Here is a 26,896-nt window from a genome sequence, read left to right as displayed (position 1 = left end):
TCCCCTGCACGAGGTGATTAAATAAAGACAGTTTCAAAGGTTTCTCGTTTGTCTCTGCTTTTAGAATTTTTTAAATCTAAACTGAAGAATTCGACGCAGGACTAAGAGAATTTCGTAATCATCCAGTAGGTAAATAAATAACGTGAAATGCGTGGGGAATTTTATCATTTATATGGAGAACTGAATTGATTTCCTGCTAAGATTTTTCAAATATATAACTTCTATGTCCATTCAAACTTTTGACTTCTGTGTAAAACTTAAAGCGCGATTGCAGAAGCAAGTCACCAAATTCCAGAGACCCATAAAAGTCAGATGTAATGACGAACACAAGTTTTCATATCGGCAATATATTACAAAGGATAATAATATTAATTAAACAATAACAATAGGACGTAAAATAATAATAATAATAATAATAATAATAATAATAATAATAATAATAATAATAATAATAATAATATGATGCATTAAAGACAATATTGTTTATGTCCATAACCGTGATTAATTTTTAACTGAATTTATCTGGTACATTTAAGATCGTTCCAATCTCTTTCCAGGCTTCCCTTGTCGCTGTTAGGTTTTCGAAGTTGTTCTCTCTGTCGTTCCATAGGAAAGTTCAGGTTTGAACTTCAGAAATTAACACTTTCATCTCCTCTCCTGTTAACACACGAACAGTCATTGCGAGCGGCGCAGCTGATATCTCAAACAGGAGTGAGCGGTTGGCGGCAGGCAGCGTTGTCCTTGAGCCAACTTCCCCTCCAAAATGACGCGCCGTTGACACTATGGCCACATGCATTTGCTAACGCAGGTTTGAGTCTCATCTTTGCCGCCACACAACGCAACGCTCCGCTCGCCGCCTGCACTGTGGCCGAAGCCTTATGCTTAAAAATGTACATAAATTATTTTAGTTCCTTTTCACAACCTGTGCAAAGAACAGGTGCTTAGTTAATTTGTTTATAATCTCAGGAAATACATGAAGTAGAATATCTCTACTCAACTACAGCATATTGAAAGAGTGGTGGAGGATAGTGTTATGTGTGGTGTGTGAGTTGCAGGTATGTTGGGGACAGCACAAACACTGAGCCCTTGGAATTAACCAAAGCAATCGCTTTAAAAAACCATGAGTAATTTAATGCATCAAATTAACAGCAAATGCAGCTTGTGATTAAAGGGATTAAATCTAGACATATCCATGAGTAAATGTGAATCAATGTTCAACGTAATGAGTAGTAATGAGTAATATTTAACTCCAATGAGGGCCACAGATATAGTACAAATTCTTTTCTTTGTAAGCTCTATGGGTGTACTTCACAAACAGTTTAAGGCCACACTCCTGAGATAAACAGATATTTTTACCTAATGCATGGATTTTCACTAAATTTGTGGGAATGCCACCTATACAAAAGGTAGAGATCTCCCAAACATTTCATATAAAATGAACAGTTTTTTCCAAAATATGTTTTGAATTCGTTTGAAATTTAACATGTTAATGAAAATTTGTAATTAGGTAGATAACACTTCTTTAAAAAGCACTATGTATCTATTTTTCTGTACATAATTTATATAAGGAGATATGTCATACTAAAGTTTGTATAATTATTATGTTCTAAAATTTTGGACCTAAAAAACCCTATACTAGAAAAAATTCTGCAATAAAAAATTCCATACACAGGTTTCCTAATATAGCTGTAATACATATGGCATACTCATTTTGTTACATTTGGCAGAATATTATGGGAGCAAAATGGGATGTAAATGTAAAATTACAATTGGCAGGAAAATTAAAGCAAAGTTCAAGTGACGTTTTCTTTCTGACTTATTACCTAAAAGTCACCAGAATCATACGTCTTAGCTTCTGTACGAATACTGGTAACTCTGGAAGCTTGTCTCCTCTTCTCCAAACAATGGAAAATTATTCACCTGCATTTTCTTTTTCATAATGCAACTCTTCCCGAGTCGAAATTATGGGGATTGTAGTTTCTGTCATGTTATGATTGTTGGCTATAGGTGCAGGTCTTACATGGCTTGAAGATGATGCGACACTTTCCTGATGAGAACAACCTGATTCCGATAACATTTCATGACCTTTTGTCCCTGGTTTCTTCAATGAAGACTCCTATTCAGTAATAGCTGATCCCCATCTTTTTCCTATCAAGAGTTCAGCAATTCGTCGCTTAGCTAAGGCTGATTTATGTTCACGCATATTGTCTATTCCCTTGGATCCATGCTACCAATTATTACAGCACACTATCTCAATAATAACAGTATCTCGATACACAACTACAAGAGGTTACTAGCGCACGTACTTCACTAGTCCAACAGACTGGCTACCAGATTAAACATACAAGAATAACAAAACTTATAGTTGTCGGCACTATTGTAGTACCATCAGGAATACCAATACAAGCAAGGCCATCCCATGGATGTGTAATTGCAAAGACAGGCATATCTGATTGAATGGAAACATGACAATGACATCATTAACTAACAACGTAGTTCCAGCAGATGCCACACCAATATCTGCTGTGTGCAGACTGGCATACAAAGAATTATTAAAGTGATAGTTGTTTAAATTCAATGGAATAACTCTGTGACAAGAAAGAATTAACTTAATCCTTTCAATTCCAATCATAATTTTTTCTTTTTGTCAAAATGACCAAAGTATCAATTTTTATCCCTGGAGCGTCGCCTTAATGCACAATGTTTACTAAGTGTAATTTACATCATGCAGGAATACAGAATATAGACAAGTTAAAAACATTCAAGATCCTTAGACCTCTTCAATCGTGAAATTACCAGACCCCAGTGTGGCAGGTTCCTGGTTTACAAGGATTTTGGCCTGCAAACTTCAGCTCAGGAGGCCAACACTAGTCAGCCCGACACGCACAATTTTGTAATCTGCCTGCCTTACCAATAAGGGCTAGTACTAGTGCCTAAATACTTGCATTACCACAGTTTGAAAATGGGACAAAAAACAAAAGTTTTACAAATCACCAAAAATGAATTTATCGAAGTACATCTCCATACACAAGCATACCAACAGTTATACATTTCCAATTCAATTATTGAATACATAGGAAGATACTTACCAGGTCTACAAATAAACGGTTCATATTCATGCTGGGAAAGCCAAATGGCATAATGTCATGAGAGCCCCGAGAGCTGCCAATGGCCGGAGTATCCATACCCCCCATGAAACCAAAAGGGTTAGCAAACATGGAGTTCATCATGTTGTTCATCTGACGCATGGACCGCATGTGAGGCCTGTAACAAACAACAGTATTACCCAGAATTAATTTCTTATATTCTTATGCATATTTGACCAAACTGACTGCCAACAGCACAAGTGATGAGGTCTTATTAAAATACACTGTGAGCAAAGTAAAATCAAGATAAACTGTTGCTCGCTTGTAGACTACTTAACCACAATACTTGCATGTTGCCAAAATGAATAAACAATTACAAAATTATTGTAAATTATCTCATAATTTAAACCTATGAAATTTGGGTTTATACAATGTAGAAAATTAGCATTGCAGGAAATAAAAGGACTATCCTATATTTTCTTTATGTTAAAGTTAAAATCCAAAATAGTTTTCCAGCAATATATATATTTAACTGAATCACTATGCGAAAGCAAAGCAAAAAAAGTTGCTCTCCACACAGGCCATGTAGTCCTTAGGAATGGCTGAAGGTAAAGGCTTCCACTATTAGTAACCTTGACACATGGGGCATTAGGGTGGTTAGCTCTACGTCCCGCTACCTTTGCCGCCTGGACTTAACCTGATACTCATTTCTGGTGAAGGCTGAGTGAACCTCCTGAAGTGATATTTTTCTTAAACTTTACTACCTGCCGAGAAACTGAACCCACATCTTCCAGGCGAAACGAGCACGCCTTTACTGCCTTGGTCAGGCAGCCCTCATTACTATGAGGTTTCATTACAAAATCAACAGTCATCAAAAGGAATGAAAATACTTGTTGCCATTTAAAATAACTATTTGTTTTACATCCCACTAACTACTTTTACGGTTTACGGAGACGCTGAGATGCTGGAATTTTATCCCACTGGTAAATCTATCAACAAAAGGCTGGCATATTTGAGCACCTTCAAGTATGACTGGACAGCCAGGTTCGAACCTGCCAGCTAGGGAGTCAGAAGGCCAGCGGTCTAACATCCAAATTACGTAGCCCAGCGATTTAGAAGAGAAAGCACTCAAGATGTTTCCAATAATACATAACAAATGCAGTCACCTTTCTGTCTGACCTTCCATTCCTAATTTTTGTCAACTATGAACAAGTTAGGCAAGTCAGTGTTATTTCCAAGACACATAACCACAACAGACAAGGTACGCACGATCCCAAAAAAGACATGTCATTCTGGACCATTCATTCCAGAATGTAAATTATGTGGTTAGATGTTTTATTTATCCTAGCAAAGTTAGGGGTGTAACTTATTCCCCTTTTCCTTATTCTTCTTTTCCCCCAATTTGGTTTATGTCACACCGACACAGACCGGTCTTATTGCGACGACGAAATAGAAGTGGGAACGAAGAAACCGTGGCCTTAAGGTACATCCCTGGCATTTGCCTGGTGCAAAAATGAGAAACCAGAGAAAACCATCCTCAGGGCTGCCAACAGTGGGGTTTAAACCCACTATCTCCCCAGTTCAAGCTCACATCTATGCAACCCTAACCGCACAGCCAACTTGCTCAGTAAACCTACACTCCTCCATACACTAAACTTAATACACTATTACAATTTAATCAGAAGGAATGAAAGACAGGAATAATGTTTTATGAAAAACAGAAGAACCCCTGAAGACTCTTAGAGTTATCACTTAGTCTGCCAACTCTTGGCTTAGCATTCACATTTAGAGGTACAATCAGGATTAGAGCTTGTTAATAACTACAATACCCTGCTTGGAAGGCAATTCATGGAATCCTAATATAATCTCAGCTAATTCAAAATTACCCTCCTCCACAAGTCGGCAATCCACACTCAAATTTGATGCACATGTTACTTCCATTTCATTTATGAACACTTCCTTGTGTATCAGATTGCCACCTTTTGGAAAGTCTGAAAAAGGGATAAACTGAATATTCAATTCTAACCTATTAAAACTAATAGATTGAGTAGTTTTGTTACAGGATTGGTGATTTAATATTTGTATTTTGAAGTTTAATTTGCTTTTTATCTTAAAAATAAACAAAATTCACTATAACACTTATCATAGGGAGAAAACGCAGAGGACCACCAGTCTTACAAAATTCAGGATTTGAAACTACTACTTTGATTTGACTACTTCACAAATCTGTTTGTTTCACTTTCAGACGATAGTCCTTGCGAACATCAGTAATTAACCAACACACCCAAATCACATTTTTTGCACAACGTACTTTATGGAACAATGAAATAAAAATCTTGTAGGTTCCACCTTGTTCAATACATATACACTGTTACATAGTTTTTACAATATATATTTTATTGCAGAACTAGTTTTGGCACCATCATCAGCTGCATAATAATTAAAGAAAAACTTGGGAGATATATCAATATGAAACAACATATTGATACAATTAACTCCTTAATATATATCTAATGTTAAGTTTAAAAACTTAAATTTACAACAAGATAACTCTTGTGAGTCAAAAATGTAAAATCTCATCTCTGAGTGGTGAGTCGTCTTCAATATTCGGTGATGGCTACTATTCTATACACTTGTAAAAATTGAGTTCAAATACAATTTAAAATTGAAAAATTAGAGCTGAATCGAGTCGTATAATGTTAAAATGTTCATTTCACAGATGGTGTTCCTTTCCTCACATTCAACACTTTACACTTCCGCAATTTCCAAATACACACAGGTTCATAACGTGGTGCAAAATAGGGGCAAAAGATCTTTCTAGGTCAACGCCCCAAATAAATAGATTTTTTTTAAATGAGGATTTTCAAATATAAGCGAGACTGTTTTTGTTTCGAACAACCTTGCCCAAAATTTTTTTTTTTTGGAGGGGTGAAGCTGCAATACCTCCCCTCCCCTCGCAGGTAGTTCAGAATCTAAGATCTACAAGAGAACAGAGTGTCCAGGCTCATGGAAAACTACATCAGATTTTTTACTATGGGAGAAAAGGTCCAGCAATCAGAAATTTTCCATTTTCCATCGCGCATCTGTGAGGTTGCATCCGGGAGACAGTGGGTTAGAACCCCACTGTCGGCAGCCCTGAAGATGGTTTTCCGTGGTTTCCCATTTTCACACCAGGCAAATGCTTAATTAAGGCCACGGCCGCTTCCTTCCTACTCCTAGGCCTTTCCTATCCCATCGTCGCCATAAGACCTAGCTGTGTCGGTGCGACTTAAAGCAAAAAAAAAGTGGGACCCCCTCCTGCCCCATCCAGTCCAGTTCTAATACGGCTCCCAGTGATTTTTACTTGTCTGGGAGCCTTAAAACTGTAAGGGACAGAATGCAGTTTGAAGATAACACCACAGTAATCTTTAATGTTCTTGGATTGGTATGCATGAAACAAAAAAACTTAGGAAAAGTTCCAGAATGCTGGTGAAAAATGTATAGAAGTCAATGGGAAATACTTTGGTAAATTTTGAGTAAATTATTTTCGTAAGTGTGAGGCAGGAGCTTATATTTGAACATTCTTGCACTTGGAACTACAGGTTCACAAAGATGCTGAAGACAAATGTCTAGGACTGGACATTGCTTTGTCCCTTAAAATACAGTCAACAAGACCATGTTTAAAATTTTTTCCTGGTTGTCCAGTGATAGGAATACTTGAACCTCCCTTAGTTGTTTTTGTACAAAACAAAGAAAAAACAGTATCCTTGAAAACTGACAATGGTTTCTACAACAACTTGAGGTTTTGCTAAATAAGGTGTTCCAGGACCCTGTACCTGCAACAGCAAAAGCAAACTAGAATTACGCATGAAACAAAACTGACTACATCAAGGGATGTAAGAATACACGAAGGGAAATAATGTATAATGTTAACTGATCGATTTCATTTTGGACCATCGGAGGGATTCCGTGGAAAACGGGAAAGTTTTACAGAGTTCTCTTCTGGTATCCCAGCAATATCCTGCATGACAAAATTTGGAGTCCTAGAGAATTTTTATTGTACTACTAGAACGCCAAATGCTTTTTCCTCGAGTTTGCTTCTCCTGCCACGTTGGTCAGACAGAAACAACTTTGCATTAAATGCATGAAGTTTGAATTCTGAAACAAGTGGATAGAAAAATACTCATACTATCTGAAGCTTAAAAATTAGGCATTACATTTTTTTTTATCTACCTTATCCCAAGTGTGAGGTGGCTGTAACCATTCTAGCTCATTTTGGGTTTGGCTTGACTTCCTAACACCATATACCATGACATTGTTTTATCAATGACTGGTATTATCACTCGCCCGGTCGCCAGTGCTGCAAGCTTGTCTCCTGCCAAGCACTTAACTGTAACAAACTTCTAGGTGCAACAAGTTCCCCCCTGCTTTGCAGTCTGCCAAGAGCTTTATCAGCATAAGGTTCAGTTTAGTGTTCATGTGCTAGGGGCTTAGTGAGCTGTTTCAATACCATTTTCATTACGCGAGCATGTGTATATACATAATAGGCCTACCTTTATAAAGTACAGGAAATCTTGTACAAAAACACTGACTCACTGCTGGTCAAGCGCTCACAGCATTACAGCAAAGGGCTTGGCAGGAGAAAGGCTCGCAGCGCAGACCATCAGGCACATGACAATCCCTTCATAGATAAAACAATGTCCCTGTAGTTTCTCAAGTCCGTATCCAATGGAATTTATTTCAAAATAATTATAAATAATTATAAAAATACATGAATAATTTCCTGAATTATGTTTGTAGCAACACACTGCTTTCATATATAAATATCCTGCAAAGAGAGAACGATATAAATTACAGTAGGTGTTTGGTCTTCTACTGTGTATACAAAAGTCAGAGGGTGAATTTACTATGAGGGATGTAATAGCCTCATGATAGTCACTAGCTTCTCACCAAGGTTTCGACTCCTGGCCCCTCTAAATAAGAAGTTTTAAAAATATGTCCCTGTGGTTTGTAATCCATGTATAAATAGAGGTCCAGTGGCTATGGTTGCATAAAACTACAAGATAGTTTTTTTACAATGACTTTCGATGAGAAACGGTGAATAGGTTAGAGAAGCCTAAATAAAATTGTCAATGTCTTACATGTACTGTACATTGGCTGATTACAATTTCAAGTCTTATTTGAGCAATGTTCCTTTATTAACTAGGCCTACCTGGAAATTACACAGCTATTCAAGTAATGTAACAGAAGAATGTTGATATATAATTTGGCTCATTGATTTAAGTGAAGAAATTTCATTTCTGAGTAAGTATGAATGAAAGTCCCTATAAAAAAAAATACCTGCCAAATATATTCCTTTGCATAGAAGTGAAAACTGTGGAGTCAGAATAATGACATTTCAACCTTATGAGCAACAGAGCTCCCATAGGACTTCAGTAGCAAGAAAGTCAATGAAAATCAGAGGCAATGTATCACCTGGGCTTCCCCCGATCCACGGGATGACTCATGACAGAAGGGAATCTCCACAAAGGAGATCACATCATACCATTTTGGAAATTATTGCTACACGTTTCCATAGAAACCTTTCATAACAATCACAAAGTCAGTCTGAAATTCTGATTATGCTATTTATTTTCAGCATCAATATTTTAAAATAGTTGTGATGTTCTATTAAGGGCCCATAACTGCATTATCTGCCCCCTCTTAATTAGGAGAAAGGGGAAGACTATTCAATAAGAAAGCAGTAAAAGAAAGGCAAGAAAAAGATCCCTCCGCCTACACATCTAGCAGATTTAATGTTGTCTGCGTCAGAAGAGAAGACTAAGGAACATCATACGGGAAATATTTCCTCTTAATGTATGGTTTTTAGTCCTGGAAGTGTCCGAAAATATGTTTGGCTTGCCTGATGCAGGTCCTATTTGATGCTCGCGGGCAACCTCCATATATGATGTGGGGTGATTACAATGAAACAGCACACAAGGGTGAAACCTGTTGGCACATAGCCTACTCCTGAAGAACAGCACCAAGGTCTGCTCATGGTGTAACATCCCCCAATACAATGGACAAATCACCACCACCAACATTGCATGTTCTCATATGAACAATGCAGAGGTGCTTGGAATGAATCCAGGCTGTTAGAATGCAATCTAGTGATCAGAAATGTTATACCACCATGTCTCTTACCCTGCTCACCAACATTCTGAAGGAGATTTTTTTTTCCTTTACCAATGGGATTCAAATTGTGTACCCACTAGTCAGACCATATAGACTTCATCTTAATGATCATGGCCACCAGGAGGGCAGAACAAAAAGATGAAAAGCAAGGAGCCTGATTCACAATATGAAACCATGTCATCCCCAAATGAAAATAAACTTTCATCCTTATTTTAATATCTTCAGAGTAAACAAGAATATTCCTTGTCCTACAATACTACTGTAATTAAGGTTCCTTATTAGAGAATAGCAATTCCCAAACAACAGAACACCGAGCCCGATAGCTGCAGTCACTTAAGTGCGGCCAGGATCCAGTATTCTGGAGATCGTGGATTCGAGCCCCACGGTCGGCAGCCCTGAAGATGGTTTTCCGTGGTTTCCCATTTTCACACCAGCAAATGCTGGGGCTGTACCTTAATTAAGGCCACGGCCGCTTCCTTCCCACTCCGAGCCCCTTCCTGCCTCATCGTTGCCATAAGACCTATCTGTGTCTGCGCAATGTTAAGAAAAAAAAAAAAAAAAAAAGAACATATTGCAACAAATTTTCAGTCTTACATAGGATACTTCACTTTTTCAAGATTGAAAAAGAAAGTGAGAGGGCCTCCTGATTCCCAAATTACAGATTCAACTCTGGCAGAGATAGGATATTTGATGAGCAAAAGGAAGTCCATGTCATCTGATGTTGGTATGTAAAAGATTTGTGACACATGCACTGTTAGAGCAACAAAATTAACTAAAACTCAGCCATAGGTTCAGGTACCTTTGTCAATGGGTGAAGTAAATCATAATGGTGAAAGATCACAATTTCCAAAGTGGATTTCATGGTTTCCTCCATAAGCAATGACATTTTTTAATTACTTAAAAAGTATGTATTCTCAGCTCTGGTGACCTCCAAGTTATCAACGGTCAAGTTACACCATTCCATTTTATTTGAGTTACCTAGGATTTTTGACAGTGGGATGGGATTATTTTCTCACTAGGTATCTCATATGCTTATATCCCTTCCTTCAAATCCATACATGGGCTGAGCAGCTCAGAGTGCTGGCTTTCTGAGCTCAAGTTGGCAGGTTCAAATCTAGTCTAGTGGTATTTAGTTCTCATGTAAATCAGCCTCGTCTGATCAGGTGGAACATCCCCTCCTCCCTCGAAAGTAAATATTTAAGAAATAGATCAACACAGATAATATGAAACACATCGTATGATATCAAATTACCAAACTGATAAATACTGTAGTTGTAAATTTTTAGCATCTTTGGATCTATTCACAGAAGGTTCATGTTCACTAATTGGCAGGTTAAGCTCTAGTTTTAAGGGAATGCTAAATAGCTGAAATAAAGTTTTTCATGGCTGACGTGGAGTTTATAAAATAACAGATAGCTCAGTCTAAACTTGAGGTATTTACTCACGTATTTCTCTCAGACCAGCAAAATTATGGCTTCTATCGCATAATCAAAATACAATTGTACTTTGGTGAAGCAGTGCTAGTGTATCACAGTTGATAAAATGAATGACAGCAAGGCAAGCAGTGGGCATGTCCGTGGACAAATAGTCATCACCGGAGTCTCACCTAACCAATGGAAGATCATTTTTTCCAGAAGAATTTGCAAGTGGTACATATGAAAAAAGAACAGGATGAATTCAGAACGGAGTGTGTGTTAATCGCTCTAGCAACATCAGGGCGAAAGGAACCACAGTTATTTCCTAGAAATGACAGACAGACTGGGCAGTTTTAGATTTAAAAATACTACTGTGCCTACCGAGAGTCAGATGACAGAGCACCAGATATAAACAAGCAGTAGCTCCCGACATGCCTGAGTGCAATAATACTTTGAACACATACCAACATTTAGCTAAAATCAGAGCTGGATTATAACCAATTATAAAATATGCATGCACTATATCAAATGAAACCCAAATCTCAAGTTAAGCTACAAAAGACCTACAGTTTAATGTGGATTTTCCATTTCTAAAATTTCCCCCAACACTGACGAGGATCAAACTTGACAGAACGTTAGCAATAAAGCCACTTACCAAGGATATTTTCAACTTTGACTGTTCCGCTTACCCTAGCTATAGCCATGTATTGAATATTCCTAGTTAGCTTAACCTCATCGAATGATAGTGGAGATTGTTTAAGAAGTAGTACAACTGGGCAACCAACTGCTCTTCAACACACTAATCAGAGGGACAAAATGGAAGAGGTCTAATGCTGCAAAAAAACGAGGATATCAACAAACTAAAGAGCATGAAAATTAGTCTAATACTGTGTCAGAAGAGAAAAAGAGGATACCAAGGAAAGCCACATAGGAAAGACAAAAGTGAAGAGCCTATAAAAAATAGCATAAGTGGCAGCAATACTAAACTCTGAGGCGCTGTGGTCCCCATCCACCTAAGGCAGGCGTATTCAAGTGGCGTAGCCTGGGAGACCCCTAAGACTGGCCCCTCGATAAAGTCATTACATTTAATTGTTTTTATTATAACCTATTTATCCACCAATATATTGGGTTCAAATGAATATGATACCTTTAGATAGGATTGCTCCTACATGATGATTTCAGCTTGCCAAGGTAGTAAGACACAAAAAGTTCTTTTCAGTTTGAAGAAGTCTTAAATGCATATTCTGTATTATATATTTTTATAATGTCTTTAGCTAAAGTATAAAACTGTATATTAACTTGTTAAATATGGATCAAATATGAAATTCATAACCTGCATATTATGTTTAAAAAAAAGAATCTGTATGTAAACATGTAACCAGTATCTCTGTAATTAGCAAGTGTGGCCCACATAACATTACAACTTTTTCGAACTGCCCTAATGAGAACTAATTGCCCTGCGCTAGACTTATCCCTTTCCAGTTGCCTCTTATGACAGGCAGAGGATACTGTGGATGTATTCTGCTGCTGAGACAGACACACACCCAACATGGTGGTGGTGATTGTTTAAAGAGGAAGGTAATCAGAGGTAATCATCCTCCATTAACACAAATACATACATACATACATAATCATTATAGACTGTTATGCCTCTCAGCGTTCAGTCTGCAAGCCTCTGAGAATTTACTAAATGTCTCCACAATCCTCGATTTGCAACTAGTGTTGTGGCCTAATTTAGTTCTATACCTCTTATCTTTAAATCATTAGAAACCGAGTCTAACCATCGTCGTCTTTGTCTCCCTCTACTACTTCTCTTACCCTCCATAGCAGAGTCCATTATTCTCCTACAGTAGGTAACCTATCCTCCATTCTCCTTACATGACCCCACCACCGAAGCCGGTTTATGCGTACAGCTTCATCCATTGAGTTCAATCCTAAATTAGCATTTACCTCCTCATTCCGAGTACCCTCCTGCCATTGTTCATACCTGTTTGTACCAGCAATCATTCTCGCTACTTTCATGTCTGTTACTTCTAACTTATAAATAAGATATCCTGAGTCCACTCAGCTTTCGCTCCATAAAGCAAAGTTGGTCTGAAAACAGACCGATGTAAAGATAGTGTAATCTGGGAGATGACTTCCTTCTTACAGAATACTCCTGATCGCAACTGCGAGCTCACTGCATTAGCTCTACGACACCTTGATTCAATCTCACTTACTATATTACCATCCTGGGAGAACACACAACCTAAATACTTGAAATTATCGACCTGTTCTAGCTTTGCATCACCAATCTGACATTCGATTCTGTTGAATTTCTTACCTACTGACATCAATTTAGTCTTCGACAGGCTAATTTTCATACCATACCCATTGCACCTATTTTCAAGTTCCAAGATATTAGACTGCAGACTTTCGGCACAGTCTGCCATTAAGACCAAGTCGTCAGCATAGGCCAAACTGCTTAGTACATTTCCACCTAACTGAATCCCTCCCTGCCATTTTATACCTTTCAGCAGATGATCCATGTAAACTACGAACAGCAAAGGTGAAAGATTACACCCTTTTCTAACCCCTGTAAGTACCCTGAACTAAGAACTCATTCTACCATCAATTCTCACTGAAGCCCAATTGTCAACATAAATGCCTTTGATTGATTTTAATAATCTACCTTTAATTTCATAGTCCCCCAGTATAGTGAACATCTTTTCCCTCAGTACCCTGTCATATGCTTTCTCTAGATCTACGAACAAACAACTGCCTATTCCTCTCATAGCATTTTTCAATTACCTGGCACATACTGGAAATCTGAACCTGACAGCCTCTCTGTGGTCTGAAACCACACTGGTTTTCATCCAACTTTCAACGACTGATCGCACCCTCCCTTCCAAGATGCCAGTGAATAATTTGCCTGGTATACTAATCAATGAGATACCTCGAGAGTTGTTGCAATCTCTCCTGTTCCCTTGCTTATAGATAAGTGCAATTACTACTTTTGTCCAATCTGATGGTACCTTACCAACACGCTACGCTAATTTTACTATTCTATGAAGCCATTTCATCCCTGCCTTCCCACTATACTTCACCATTTCAGGATTAATTTCATCTATTCCTGCTGCCTTATGACAATGGAGTTTTTTTCCCCCATCCTTTCCACTTCAAGCATAATTTCACCAACATCATTTTCCTCCTCCCCATGAGCTTGGCTGTTTGCAACACCACCAGGATGATTTCCTTTTACACTGAGAAGATGATCAAAATATTCCCTCCACCTCTCCAGTGATTCCCTGCGATCTATTACGAGTTCACCTGAATTACTCAAAACACTGTTCATTTCTTTTTTCCCTCCCTTCCTAAGATTCTTTATTACTGCCCAGAAAGGTTTCCCCTGCTGCTTGACCTAGCCTTTCCAGGTTATTACCAAAATCTTCCCAAGACTTCTTTTTGTATTCAACAACCATTTGTTTCACTCTGTTTCTTTCATCTACATACAAATCCCTGTCTGCCACGGCTCTTGTTTGGAGCCATTTCTGATAAGCCTTCTTTTTACGTTTACAGGCTGCTCTCACTTCATCTTTCCACCAAGATGCTCGCCTTTTACCATCTTTACACACAGTTATTCCTAGGCATTACCTTGCTGTTTCTACTACAGCATCCCTGTATGCCACCCATTCACTTTCTACATCCTGAACCTGCTTACTGTCTACTGTTAGAAACTTCTCACTAATCATATCCATGTACTTCTGTCTAATTTCCTCGTCCTGGAGATTTTCTACCTTTATTCGTTTGGTCTGTATCATCGAAAAATACGCGAAAAACTTGTACATTCCTAACAGATTTCCTGAATTCGAAGTCGGATAAGATATAGTCTATTATGGATCTGGTACCCCTAGCCTCCCATGTGTAGCGGCAAATAGCCTTATGCGTGAAGAATGTATTCGTAACAGCTAAATCCAAACTAGCACAGAAGTCCAGCAAACGCTTCCCATTCCCATTAGCTTCCATATCTTCCCCACATTTACCAATCACCCTTTCATATCCTTCAGTTCTATTCCCAACTCTCGCATTGAAATCGCCCATTAGTACTATTCTATCCTTGCTGTTGACCCTGACCACGATGTCACTCAATGCTTCATAAAACTTGTCAACTTCATCCTCATCTGCACCCTCACATGGAGAATACATGGACACAATTCTTGTACAGTTACTCTTAATAATAATGCTATTGGCTTTATGTCACACTAAAAACTCTCTACGATTTTCGGAGACACCGAGGTGCAAGAATTTAATCCTGCAGGAGTTTTTACATGCCAGTAAATCTACCGACATGAAGCTACGTATTTGAGCACCTTCAAATACCACCGGACTGAGTCAGGATCGAACCTGTCACGTTGGGGTCAGAAGGCCAGCGCCTTAACCGTGTGAGCCACTCAGCCTGGCAAAGATACTTATGTCCCACTTCAATTGAAAATTTGCCGTCCTGTTTTTTATTGAAGCAAGATGTTGGTAATATTGTGGGCGGTCTGGTATGGCATGGGGAAGAAATGACCCAGAAAGTTGGCCGCGAGGTTATGGTCGCGTAGCTGTGAGCTTGCATTCGGGCAATAATGGGTTCGAACACCACTGTCGGAAGCCCTGAAGATGGTTTTCCGCTGTTTCCCATTTTCACACCAGGCAAATGCTGTGGCTGTGCCTTAATTAAAGCCACGGTCGCTTCCAACTCCTAGCCCTTTCCTATCCCATCCTCGCCGTAAGACCTATCTGCGTCGGTGCAACGTAAAGCAAAAATTGTAAATTAAAAAAAGGAAACTAAATTACCTTTGCGAGAGGAGAAAAGGTAGAAATGGAGTAATATCCGCAGAGTGGCGCAATCTAACGGGGACATTTAGAACTGTCTCTCGGCAGGGGACTTGGAAGTCTCATGCAACTCCCAGAGACCGATACTGGCCGAACATGCTACCTGATGCTATACAGGCTTAAGCCCCATTCACAATGCATACATAACGTAACGTTACCTTAAAATTAACGTTAACTTAGAAGTTAGCGGCCATGTTATCTAATGGAACCATTCACAATGCGCCGACGTAAACTTAACAGCGAGACCGTAAAATAACGAATTGCAAACTCCAAGCTCTTGCGGCTAATTTGACGTTAGCTTTAAGAACTAGCCAATCAGAGCAGATGTAAACATTGTATTTTGTGCAAGATATAATGACTTCTTTCAATGAAATACTTTTAATTCTCTTTCATAATCTGTGTGTATGTATGATAAAAGGAAAAATAATTACAAAGACGCTGTACCGAAAAATAGTACATGGAAATAAATATCCTGTAGCAATGAAATATGACGGTAAATGGCGGGAGACATGCTCCAGAGCTGGCGAACGAACGAGACATTCCCTCTCATAGATAAAACAGTTTCCCTGTATATTTCTTAACATGACGGACTACTAGTTTACGAAGACGATATCATCCAAACAAATAGATACGAACATCTCATCGGGGTGTGATAGCTAGGGGCACAGGAGACCTTACACTTCTTTTTATTAGAAAATGGGAATCAAATCGTAAGATAGTGTCAAACAGTTCAGGTTTCATCCACATGTACAAAATGAACTGATGAGTGTCATTTCTGACAGATTACCGAAATCGCCCTGTGATAACCTTCTTTGATTTGCACCGTTGCTTAGTTCGCCGTTTCATGTACACAGCTCCCAGAAGCAAAGCAACAGGCGTTTGAAGTAATATGAATTACACTACCGCGTTGTTTGATGCCATCGAGGTATTAAATTATAAAAATGCGAGATAGCCCAAAACTTCCGTGCTAAATAACATGGCAGTGTTTTGATTGGTTGCTGTGTACTGTTACGTTCCTCAATTGTGAATACCTCAAATTTTACGGTTACGTTACGTCGTTAAGTTTACGGTTACGTTTGCATTGTGAATCGGGCCGTAGGCTTGTCCCTGCTGAGGTGCACTGCGCCACGCTGTGCGCAAGCCCGTTGCCGTAGGAAAGCAAACCCCCCTGAGTTTGATTCAAAGACGGCAGCGCTTATTGGTCCATTACGAAGCATTGGAACAGCCAACAACCAAATATGGTTGATTTTAACATGATTTCTAATATCTGTTAGGTTTATTACACTAAAATATTAGAAGAAAAGACGACAAATGAAGTGCAAAATTACTGGGAGTTGTGCAACACTGCAACAATACCACGCAACCCCCCTGGTTTTCACTGACGAAAACAGGTTTGAACTCTTCCCCAAACGCAAAGTCCGTGTTCGCCGGACGGCAACAGAAAAGTTTCTTCCAGCGTGTGTTGCTGCAGCAGTTCAACAAGGTGGTGAGTCTGTCATAGTATGGGGTTGCGTCACATCCGAAGGACCTGGTGAGCTTCACTTTGTGGATGGATCTATGAACAGTGCTTCATATTGCCGAACCATGGAGGAGGTTATGCTGCCTTGTGTCACCGGACTCTTGGGGGAAAGCTTCATTTTACAGCAGGACAATGCGCCCTGTCAGAAGTCCTGTCAAACAATGCAGTGGTTTGGTGTTGAGCTGCTACCTTGGCCAGCACGAAGCCCAGACCTCAACCGTATTGAGAATATATGGAACACTATGGCACAGAGACTGACCAGAGGAAACCTTCAAACAAGAAGGAGCTGCGCATCATGCTTGCTCATCTGTGGAGGCAAATTACAAAGGACGAGTGCCTAAAGTTAATTGACTCCATGCCAAAGCGAGTTAGAGTGTAAAAGTGCCAGAGGTGGACCTATTGCGCCCTAGTGGGGGTGTGATAAGCGTCATGCAATTGTAATTATTTATGGAGAAATATATTTCATTTTCAGAATAAAGAATATCTTACTGTACATACAGTAAGAGCAGGCCAGGCCGAGATGGTATGGTGAAACATGCCACAGACTTGTCTCCAATAAGATTAAGAAACACAATGAGTGACAGAATTAGAATTCTCCGAAATTGTGACGAGGAAAGAGGATAATTTGTTGCCCAAGTTTTCATAGCCCCGGGCAGAATAGGTAGTGGCAACACCGCAAAGAGCCGGGTGCAGATTTCTCAGAAATGACGTAGGAGTATCTCCATGTACTAGCGGGAGTTGAACGCGAGGTTGGCACTTGAAGAAAAAAATATGAGCCTTCCCGGTCCCGTGGTTTATGTGGACCAATAGTAAAATTCATCGACCAGTCCCAGGTACGCGAACTTCGTATTGTAAGAAGCACGAGAAACCTGAACTCCACAGATTAAATTTATAAACGTGAGTTATACATTCGGAATAAGGTGGAATTTATAAGCCTAACCAAGTTATTAAAAATCACTAACTGAGGGAGATTGATTGGCGAAATTCTGAGAATTAATGAATGCTATCCTCTGATTGGCTGGAGGCAAAGGACGCCACAATATAGCGCGAAATTCCAGGCCGGAATACGGCACTAAATTCGCAAATATATCACTTACCTGCGAACGATATTAGTTGAGAATTGGTATAGAGCCTTTGAGAACATAATTACATCATTGAATACCATATTTAAGCCACTGGCAAAGGCGCAAATAGTCATGAGGATATCGGGACTGCGCGTCCTAAGATGACCTCCCGTGAACTCGGAAGACAGGGGATACAAGTATAAATATGAGGTCGTGGACAAGGACCGACAACTACTTCTGATAATGTATTCGAGCTGATACCACGCCAGGGGTGCGTAACTTACTTGTGAATATTCCGTGCCGTTACTACACTAGGGAGCATGTGTATATGTACTCGTGGAGAAGTGTTCGAAGTATTAGAATGTTACGTAGCACAGTAATTCGTGACATGTAGTGGTTCAAATTACAGTCTTGAACAGTCTACTAGCAGGAAGAGTTCCAATATTCAGAACTCGTTAAATTAAAACCTACGAATAGGAGTGTGAGATTCTACAAAATAGATTAGGGCGTACATGGTGTGAGAACGATCACGAGTGCGATGTATTTCACCTAGTAAACAGTCGATTATAAACTGATACCTGGTCAGCTGTGTGAACGCGTGACGGATATTCAAGTGCGTGCACGGGCCGTTGTAAAGGGGATCCCGAGGTATCCCATGTTCCTAGTGGCCGGGAAAGGAATGAAGAATGTATATCTACATTAAGTGGGCTAGATACAAGGCCAAGAGTGTAAAATTTGAGAGTAGAATTTAGGGTGGAAATTATTCCAGAGTGCAACAGTTATTTTATTTGTTTTTATTCAAAATGTGTAAAGTTGAAAAGGGTCAAGGATTAATTCTTCAAGCTGGCATGAATCCCAGTAGAATGCAGTGCTAAAAACCGGAGGGGCTAGGCTCCTTGTCCGGTTTTAGCAGACAATGCTGAGATGAGTAACCTTTTGAGATATTTGTAGATTGCTATCATAAGGGGGAGGAAATCATATTAATTTATCATGTAACTTAATTGTGAAACAAGCCGTTTCCGGCTCGTATAAATTCAAAGATAGATAGACAAAGGGACAAATTAATATGTACATAATTAGATCAAGCACTCAAATTTGATTATTAAATAGAGTAGAGTAGGGTTTATTTGTTCATTCAAGTGCTTGAGTTGTTTGATATGATATGGAGCACGTTTCACGTAATGTTAATATTAATTTAGAAGTGCTTCCAAAGTGTTTTTCCGTTATCGGAAATTTTATAGATATTAAGGCATGTTGTTAAGATAATCCAGAGGTAGGGTTGCCAAATGATTTAAATTGTTGTGGGACGGAATGAAGTCCATTGATTTGTTTGTAAATATCGCGAAGTTCGCCAGTGGACAAAATAATAATAATCTGTAGAAGTGTCGGAGTAATAAGTTAATACTGGGTAATGTGTAAAGGCGTCTTTAATAATGATCTTTGAGAATAAAGGCACGGGCCTAGTTTGATAGAATGATTGCAAATTAAAGTAATTTAAATGTGGAGATAATATGTGGCATGAATATTTAATTTGGGTATTGAATCCGATATTAACACTAATTGTTGATTTAACGTTTTTGGACTCCATAATCATAAATAATTTTGGTAGAAACGAGATAGGCATTTTGATAATATGGTCACGCTATGTTTGAGGCCCAGAGTGATTTGAGCCGAAAGTTGAGATTTGTAGTTTTGTGGGACAGAAATCTGGCCCGAAATGAAAGCGAACTGTACTGATGTTGATGAAGAAATAGATAAGGCCTACATACAGGTTGTATTTCTATACCGGTGATATGAGTGGCAGAAGAGAGTCCACGTACCACGTACGTAGCTCTTACTGGAGAACAGTCTAGTTGAAAGCATATTTACTGTGGATATTGTAGCTTCTAAGCTGAAGGAGGAAAGGAGGATACTGAAGAACGCTTGATTGCGACACCTCATGTTTTAGTTGTCAGAGACACAGCCGCTCTTTGTACATTTCAATAAATTTCCCTAGCAGTGCCTTTGTCCACTCCATGCTTTCCTTACAGGAGGCTTGATCTGTGAGGCGAGGTCTTTCCGTTGAGGTGCTGACAACAGATCTGGTCTGTAGCGGATAACGCCTCAAACTGACCTTGCTCACTAACGAGCAGCCCTAGCCTGTCGGTATGCGTCACAAAAGACCTCGCCTGTCATAATTCCTTTCCGTGTATGGCCGGCTATTGAACCGGGTCAGGAATGGAATGAATAAAGCCCCCATCTAGCAGCGAGGATAGGAATTGTGCCGGCTGCCGAAGCCTGTCGCACTCCTCCGGGGTAATGATTAATGAATGACAGATGAAATTAGAACATTTATTGAACATAACAGACGACTTCGCCCCTAGACATGTTCACATACAGAGTAAAATAAATAATAGAGAATAATAAAGTGAAGCAATACAAATTTAGCTGTCTGCTGCTACCGTCCGACTGTGTCATCCCCCTGGTGAGAAGGCCGCCTTCCCCATGATGACACGGCCGGCCCTAACTGTGGGGCCCTAAGGAGAACCCCAACCATCCTACCAGATGACAGTGTGTTTTCTTCTCACCCTTCCATTACGACGGTCCACATCTAACTAGATGCTCTCTCCTCCCCTATCCAACCTATCGTATTCTCCCCTTCCTTGACTTATTTGGAGTGGGCCTTACCCATCCCGTCTTTTTCATTTGCCCATCCTCCCTTACTCCCCCCTAATATGCATGAATGGTGAGAGAAAAAACCACCTGCCCTAATATAATAATAATAATAATAATAATAATAATAATAATAATAATAGACAACTCATAAAAAAAAAGGGTAAGGAAAGAAATTGGCGTATCCCCTGGGCATGCCATAGGTTCGTTGGATACTCCGGAAACGTAAAAACCCCCAAATAGAGTCACCACAGTAGTCATCCTCAGAACCTCGTGTCATGCCCCTCATTGCGTTGAATTAAAACCCCAGAATCAAGAGAGAAATAATGATGAAGATGATGATAAGAATAAATGACAGATGAAATGATATTCGAGAGTGGTGCTGGAATGAAATATGACAGGGAAAACCAGAGTATCCTGAGAAAAACCTGCCCCGCCTCCGCTTTGTCCACCACAAATCTCACATGGATTGACCGGGATTTGAACCACTGAACCCAGAGGTGAGATGCCGCCTGAGCCGCGGAGGCTCCATCACCTTCTGAAATAAGGTGAAACGGCACAGATGCCAGAGTAATCTGAGGATATCTAATTACTTCCTTTATTAGGTCCTTGCCTAGATAAAGCCGACGCTTTTCTCTAAATTCCCTTCTAGACGGTATTTCTTGGAGTCGTATCTTTTCTGGCTGTGAACCACCTTGCCGAGATTGGCAAAATGGTACACAACAGTTGAATATTTCGGGGAAAGAATCTGAAGTTCTACAAAAAATATAACAAACGGAAAGAAACAAGTACCAACACCTTAAAATCACTTTTGAAATATCTATAAGCACAACATGATTAATTCATTTCACAGTTCTATACAAAATATCTCTTGTACGAACGAAAGTGACCAGACACGTTTACTTATTGTACGAAATAGCTCAGGTTTACACACACATTCATGCACCAATAACACAGTGCTACACCCACCCTAACAGCGAAAATTGTGCGTCTACTGCTACACTCTTACGGCGACTTGGAGAAATGTCAGTAGTCGCGCCTTCCTGTGTTAAACTAGTGGCATAGAGCAGGCAGTATAAGAGCATCGAGATGGCTGTGGTCCAAGCATACTAGTGTCGCCATCTGTGGACATATCTTAGAAATATAATCTATTGTACTGGATTGCAACGAGCGACTAGTGGTAGTCCAGTCCTTGCACCAAACAGAGAGAGCGCATGCCCTAACTCCCGCCTCCTCTTCCCGCGCGAAGAAATCTTATCTTTCCACAAGACAGAGATGTTCCATTCGCCCCTTCTTACGAGAGATAATCAGCTGATTTAGTGGCCGACAGATATTGAAAACATAAATGCACAAGAAAAAGGATCATGAAAACCCAAAATTAGGTGATAATTAATGACAATAAGTACGGTAAAGAATTTTAGCCAAATGAAATTATCTTCCATATTTTAAACATGTTACGTCTATTTTGCATTCAGATTTTAAAAAATGCTACAGGTAAGAAGCGATACCGAACGGAGTGGCCGAGTAATGGTATGTCCTGAGTATGGTTTTCTATTGTTTGCCATTTTTACTTTCAGGCAAATGGGACAGTTCCTATTCATAGGCCACAGCCGATTCCTTCCACCTCCTTACCCAACTTTATTCACCTTCGTTCATTTCATCTTCATGTCCGACTCGTTGGCTGAAGGGTCCCGGGTTCGATTCCCGGCCGGGTGTGGGATTTTAACCTTCATTGGTTAATTCCAATGGCCCGGGGGCTGGATATTTGTGCTGTTCCCAACATCCCTGCAACTCACACACCACACATAACACTATCCTTCACCATAAAAACACTCGGTTACCTACACATGGCAGATGTCGCCCACCCTCATCGGAGGGTCTACTTTGCAAGGGCTGCACTCGGCTAGAAATAGCCACACGAAATTAAAATTTCATCTTCATTAGCTTCTCAACTGAGGTAGGCGTCAGGAAGGGCATGCGGCCGTAAAACATGCATAAATTTCATATCACCTCATCCCCGACCTCGTATCAGGAAACGGAACTTGAGGGATAGACATACATACAAGTAAGAAGCAATATCATGTGAAATGCTAATTTCTACAGCCAGTGCCGTAACCATGCTCTTAAATTTAATTAATTTTTAATAATTGCACTCACCATTTTAAAACGGACATCCTTACAGCTTCCTTGGGCTTTGATAAGTCATTTGCCAGTAGATTTTAGTACGTAGCCTAAGTACCAGAAAGATGGCAGTGGTAACTATAATTTTGTTCGATCTGCACGTTTTTTCACAGCTGTGCGTCTTATGAAGGAATGATCCTCGCCCCCATAACTTTCTGCTAAAATTAGTAACACACTAACACTATCACTAAGCACTATCAATTATACAATTGGGTTAATTTTGATTGTCACTCACGATCACAAAACCATCAAGTTCCCCAGAAATAGTTCATCGCACATAAATTGGAGTTAACGCCGGAGACAGGATACGATAATATCACTAAGAGAATGTAATAGTTTCTGTCCTTAAACATTTAACATTAATTCTGGACGTCATCATTTTCAGCAGTAGCATGGAGAACCAAATTTGCCGCAATGTTTTGTGCTTCTTGGGTGGTAGGTCTCGATATGCTCTTTCCTGATTTTTTCTTAGTTTTTTTTTTTATCTGAAACAGTCTTTGGCGGGGTATGATTATGTTAGATGGCTCAGCACTGGTGCTTATTCTGTGCTGTTCTCTATTCTTCTTCTGTCGAATAGCAGCCAGTATGGCATTTATTGGTGCCATTTACTTTTCCATAGCCTTAACTTCCTCGTCTGTCTCTGTATCGTTTATGATTTTTGTTAGTGTCTGCAACAGTTGCTGTTTCTTAATTTGCAGAGATACAGACACAGCAGAACTTTCAGGCTGTCTCAGTGTCTCCGTAAGTATGCGAGCCTCATTTCCATTTGCGTCACTTGTGTCCATCACTAGATTATCCATCACATCATCCTTGACCTGCTCTCGTTGTTTGTTCTACATGCGGCAAATCAAATGAATATGTTTACACATATTCCATTTGACGGCGGAATCCGGAGAGCTGTATATGTGGGTATGCATGCACTGCATTTGTTGCACACAATCTTGCAGTCACGTTTCCACTATCTTCCGCACGCTGTACATTTCCTTTGTAGACGAGGAAGAAGAGATCACGTCCCATGGGCCAATATCGTTTTCCATGACGAGTTCCTCAGACATTTGTGGTACTTGTTTTGTGTCTTTGCCGAAGGTCTGTGATCTTAGAAGTTATTTTGCCTTTATGGATGATGACCAGTCGATCAATAACTTTGTCCCTGATAAAAGTCATTAAGGCGTGTATCGATTTATCAAGGCGTTTTACGCTCTTGCCATGCAGATATATATACTTAATTGTCTTGTGCATTGCTTCTATATGCATATTGGTATTTAAACCACAGTGCACTCTGTAGCAGTAGGCCCACATCTCTTTGCTTGGGACATAGAAGTCTTGAAAATAGTTGCCAAATTCTGACGTGTCAGGATCTTCACACAACATTTTCAAACCAGCATCTAACATAATATCAAATGAAGCCGATTCTCTTTCTTCCATTATTGTTCTTAGCAATTTGTATACTTCAACTTGTTTTTCCTTCTTTGTCAATTTTGAAAGGTTCTTCCTCCAGGCTCTGTCAACATGCCAGGTACAAAATAATCTCTTCTTAGGTATGTCCATAACAGCACACCAAGCATTATAAAAAGCATCTGCCATGTCGGACATAAACACATTGGGAGATATTTTGTTCATTTCATTACGGATATGTTGTAAGAAAATACATAACACACCTTGGTCAGACCTGTTCGAAATTAAAAAGGCGCAGGGAAATCCCTGCCTTAAGTCGTCCAGTACTAAGAGAGTAAAAAATTCATAACCATAACTATTAAGTCCATGTGTGCCATCCATGCACACACAGTCGCTTCCATACTTTTCAAGCATACTACGTTGTGCATCATTTATTATCACCAAAGCGAAGTCTTCTTTCTTGAGCCCGGGGTACTCCTCTCCTGGTTGTTTATACAATAATACACACATGTTGCCGCTTTCTTCCATTTCCTTTACCCATGCACTAACACTAATACTATCATCTTGATGTCGCATCACATCACCGTTCAAACTGAAACTTTGTTCGATATTATGCAGGTCTTTCTTAGTGATAAGATGTCTGTCTAACTCATCTACAATAGAATTTAGAACTTCGTCCAAAATTGTATCCATAGGAATATGAGCTGCAATTTTAGAAGCTATCACTTCGCGTTCTTGCTGTTTAAGTCGCAGATGTCCCAGGTCACCCTAAAAGAAACCTGACATGCTCCGTCTTGCGAAAGTGTCATTTTCATGCTTGCTGGACAAAATCCATTTACCTTGCAACTTCCTTGGGTTTTAACATGTCTTTTGCCCGTAGATTTTGACACGTATGTACTGGAACGATGGCAGTAGTAAGTGTACAATTTTGTTCCATCTACACGTGTTTTCAGAGCAGTGCGCCTTATGAAGGAAGAATTTGTTTGATTTTCAACGGATTCTTTCCAGGACCTGAAATCTGTGAAGGAAGTAAAGTGTTTCTCTTCGGAGGCTAGGTGAATGTCATGGATCTCTTTGAGATGCTGAACCATGCCTTTATCTGTAGGTGCCGTAAAATTGCAAATACAACAATTCAAATTCTTAATCATCAACGAGGGAAGTAGTAACTGATGGATCCTTCGTTGATGTTTTCAAAGACCTGACAAGTCAGCAAACCGTTTGTTACACAAATTGCACAGATGTTGTCCCTCTCCCTTAGAGTTTATCTTCTTATGGACTAATTTTCTCACTTCAGAAGGATGACACTTTAATATGTCTGTGTAAACTTCGGGTATGTTCATACTGCCGATCACACTGTAATCACGATTGTCACTTTTCGTTAAAAGCAATCAACGACTAGTTCACTTATCTTGCCAACTAATAACTGATTTAGAACGCGAAGTAAAATATTTTTACGCGTCCAAGCAGTTGCGTTAGGTTCACGATTGTCACTTCTCACTGAAAGTAATCAACGACTAGTTCTCACTTGTCATTCCAAATAATGACCGACATAGGAACCGAGGAAAAATATAACTAAATGCACGCGCGCAAACAGTAAACTTACTACAGCGTACTTCATACTTAATAAAATTAGAAGTTATATAGATCTCACAAAAAAGTGTATTAATTAGCAAATATTATCTAGAAATGCAATGCTAATTTAACAATATTGGGGATGTGTCAACGAGCGTCTAGAGATAGTCCAGTCCAAAGAGGATAGAATAGAATAGAGATGAAACTAAATGATAAATTTCGGTTCCAAGCCACTTGTCGCTAGTAGTTTTAGTCTCTTTTCCGAGATAGCGCCACAGTGTGCATTCTGGTCCAATACCTTAGAGAATTGAAGCTGATATAACAAATAAGAAATCCCTTCGAAAGCAAGACAACAGAGGACACCATATGCAAGACAATGGGGTATCACATCAATATCCAAGTACCACATGAAAATAAAAATAACAGAATTAAATGCACTGAGACAGGAAATATATAGAACTACATTAATAGAACCATTCAGCTTTCAGCCCCTGATGTGTACTCAAACAGGAAATACAGGATTTCAGGAGAACTGGCGAAGATATATTTCAAATAAATAAGCACAAGGAACTAAGATTTACAGCACAAGCACATGAGCACTTGGAATTCAAACAACACAACACAGCAGAGATGGGGAGATTCTGAACGAGTGATTCAAAATGAACGAATCATTGCACTGAACGATTGAATCATTGAACCGATTCACGAAAATGATTCGTTCATTTGATTCGTTCATTTAATTCGTTCATTCCAATACCGCGTGACGGAGAGCCGAAAGCGAAACCATGGACTCAGATGAACCATTCCGTTATGTTCTTTATAACATGAGAGCGGCAGCTTGCCTGCCCGCGACTGCAATGCTGCGAGCCTCTGCACACCCAGTGTTCATGCTCATATGCGGCGCTCAGTAATGTTGGTAACCGCTCGCCCTTGCTCGGGCGTGAAAATGTAGCATCATACGCCTCTCGTACGGTCCTGCCGACCTCGGCAGCGGTCGAAGTG

At 39.6% G+C, this 26,896-nt stretch overlaps 1 protein-coding gene across 5 annotated transcripts in view; it reads right to left on the bottom strand.

Moving 5' to 3' along the window:
* The window catches only part of Mlf (myeloid leukemia factor), a 185,822-nt gene that overhangs the window by 113,421 nt on the left and 45,505 nt on the right, over nucleotides 1-26,896 (bottom strand). For all 5 annotated transcript variants that reach the window (XM_067136405.2, XM_067136407.2, XM_067136408.2 and 2 more), the window contains exon 2: nucleotides 3,090-3,264. In XM_067136405.2, coding sequence (XP_066992506.1) covers nucleotides 3,090-3,264 — 175 coding nt within the window. The remainder of the gene's footprint in view (nucleotides 1-3,089; nucleotides 3,265-26,896) is intronic.

Source organism: Anabrus simplex, chromosome 1, assembly GCF_040414725.1.
Source record: "Anabrus simplex isolate iqAnaSimp1 chromosome 1, ASM4041472v1, whole genome shotgun sequence".
NCBI lineage: Eukaryota > Metazoa > Arthropoda > Insecta > Orthoptera > Tettigoniidae > Anabrus > Anabrus simplex.
Note: the sequence above shows the minus strand (reverse complement) of the source record. Positions and strands in the feature narration are given on the sequence as shown.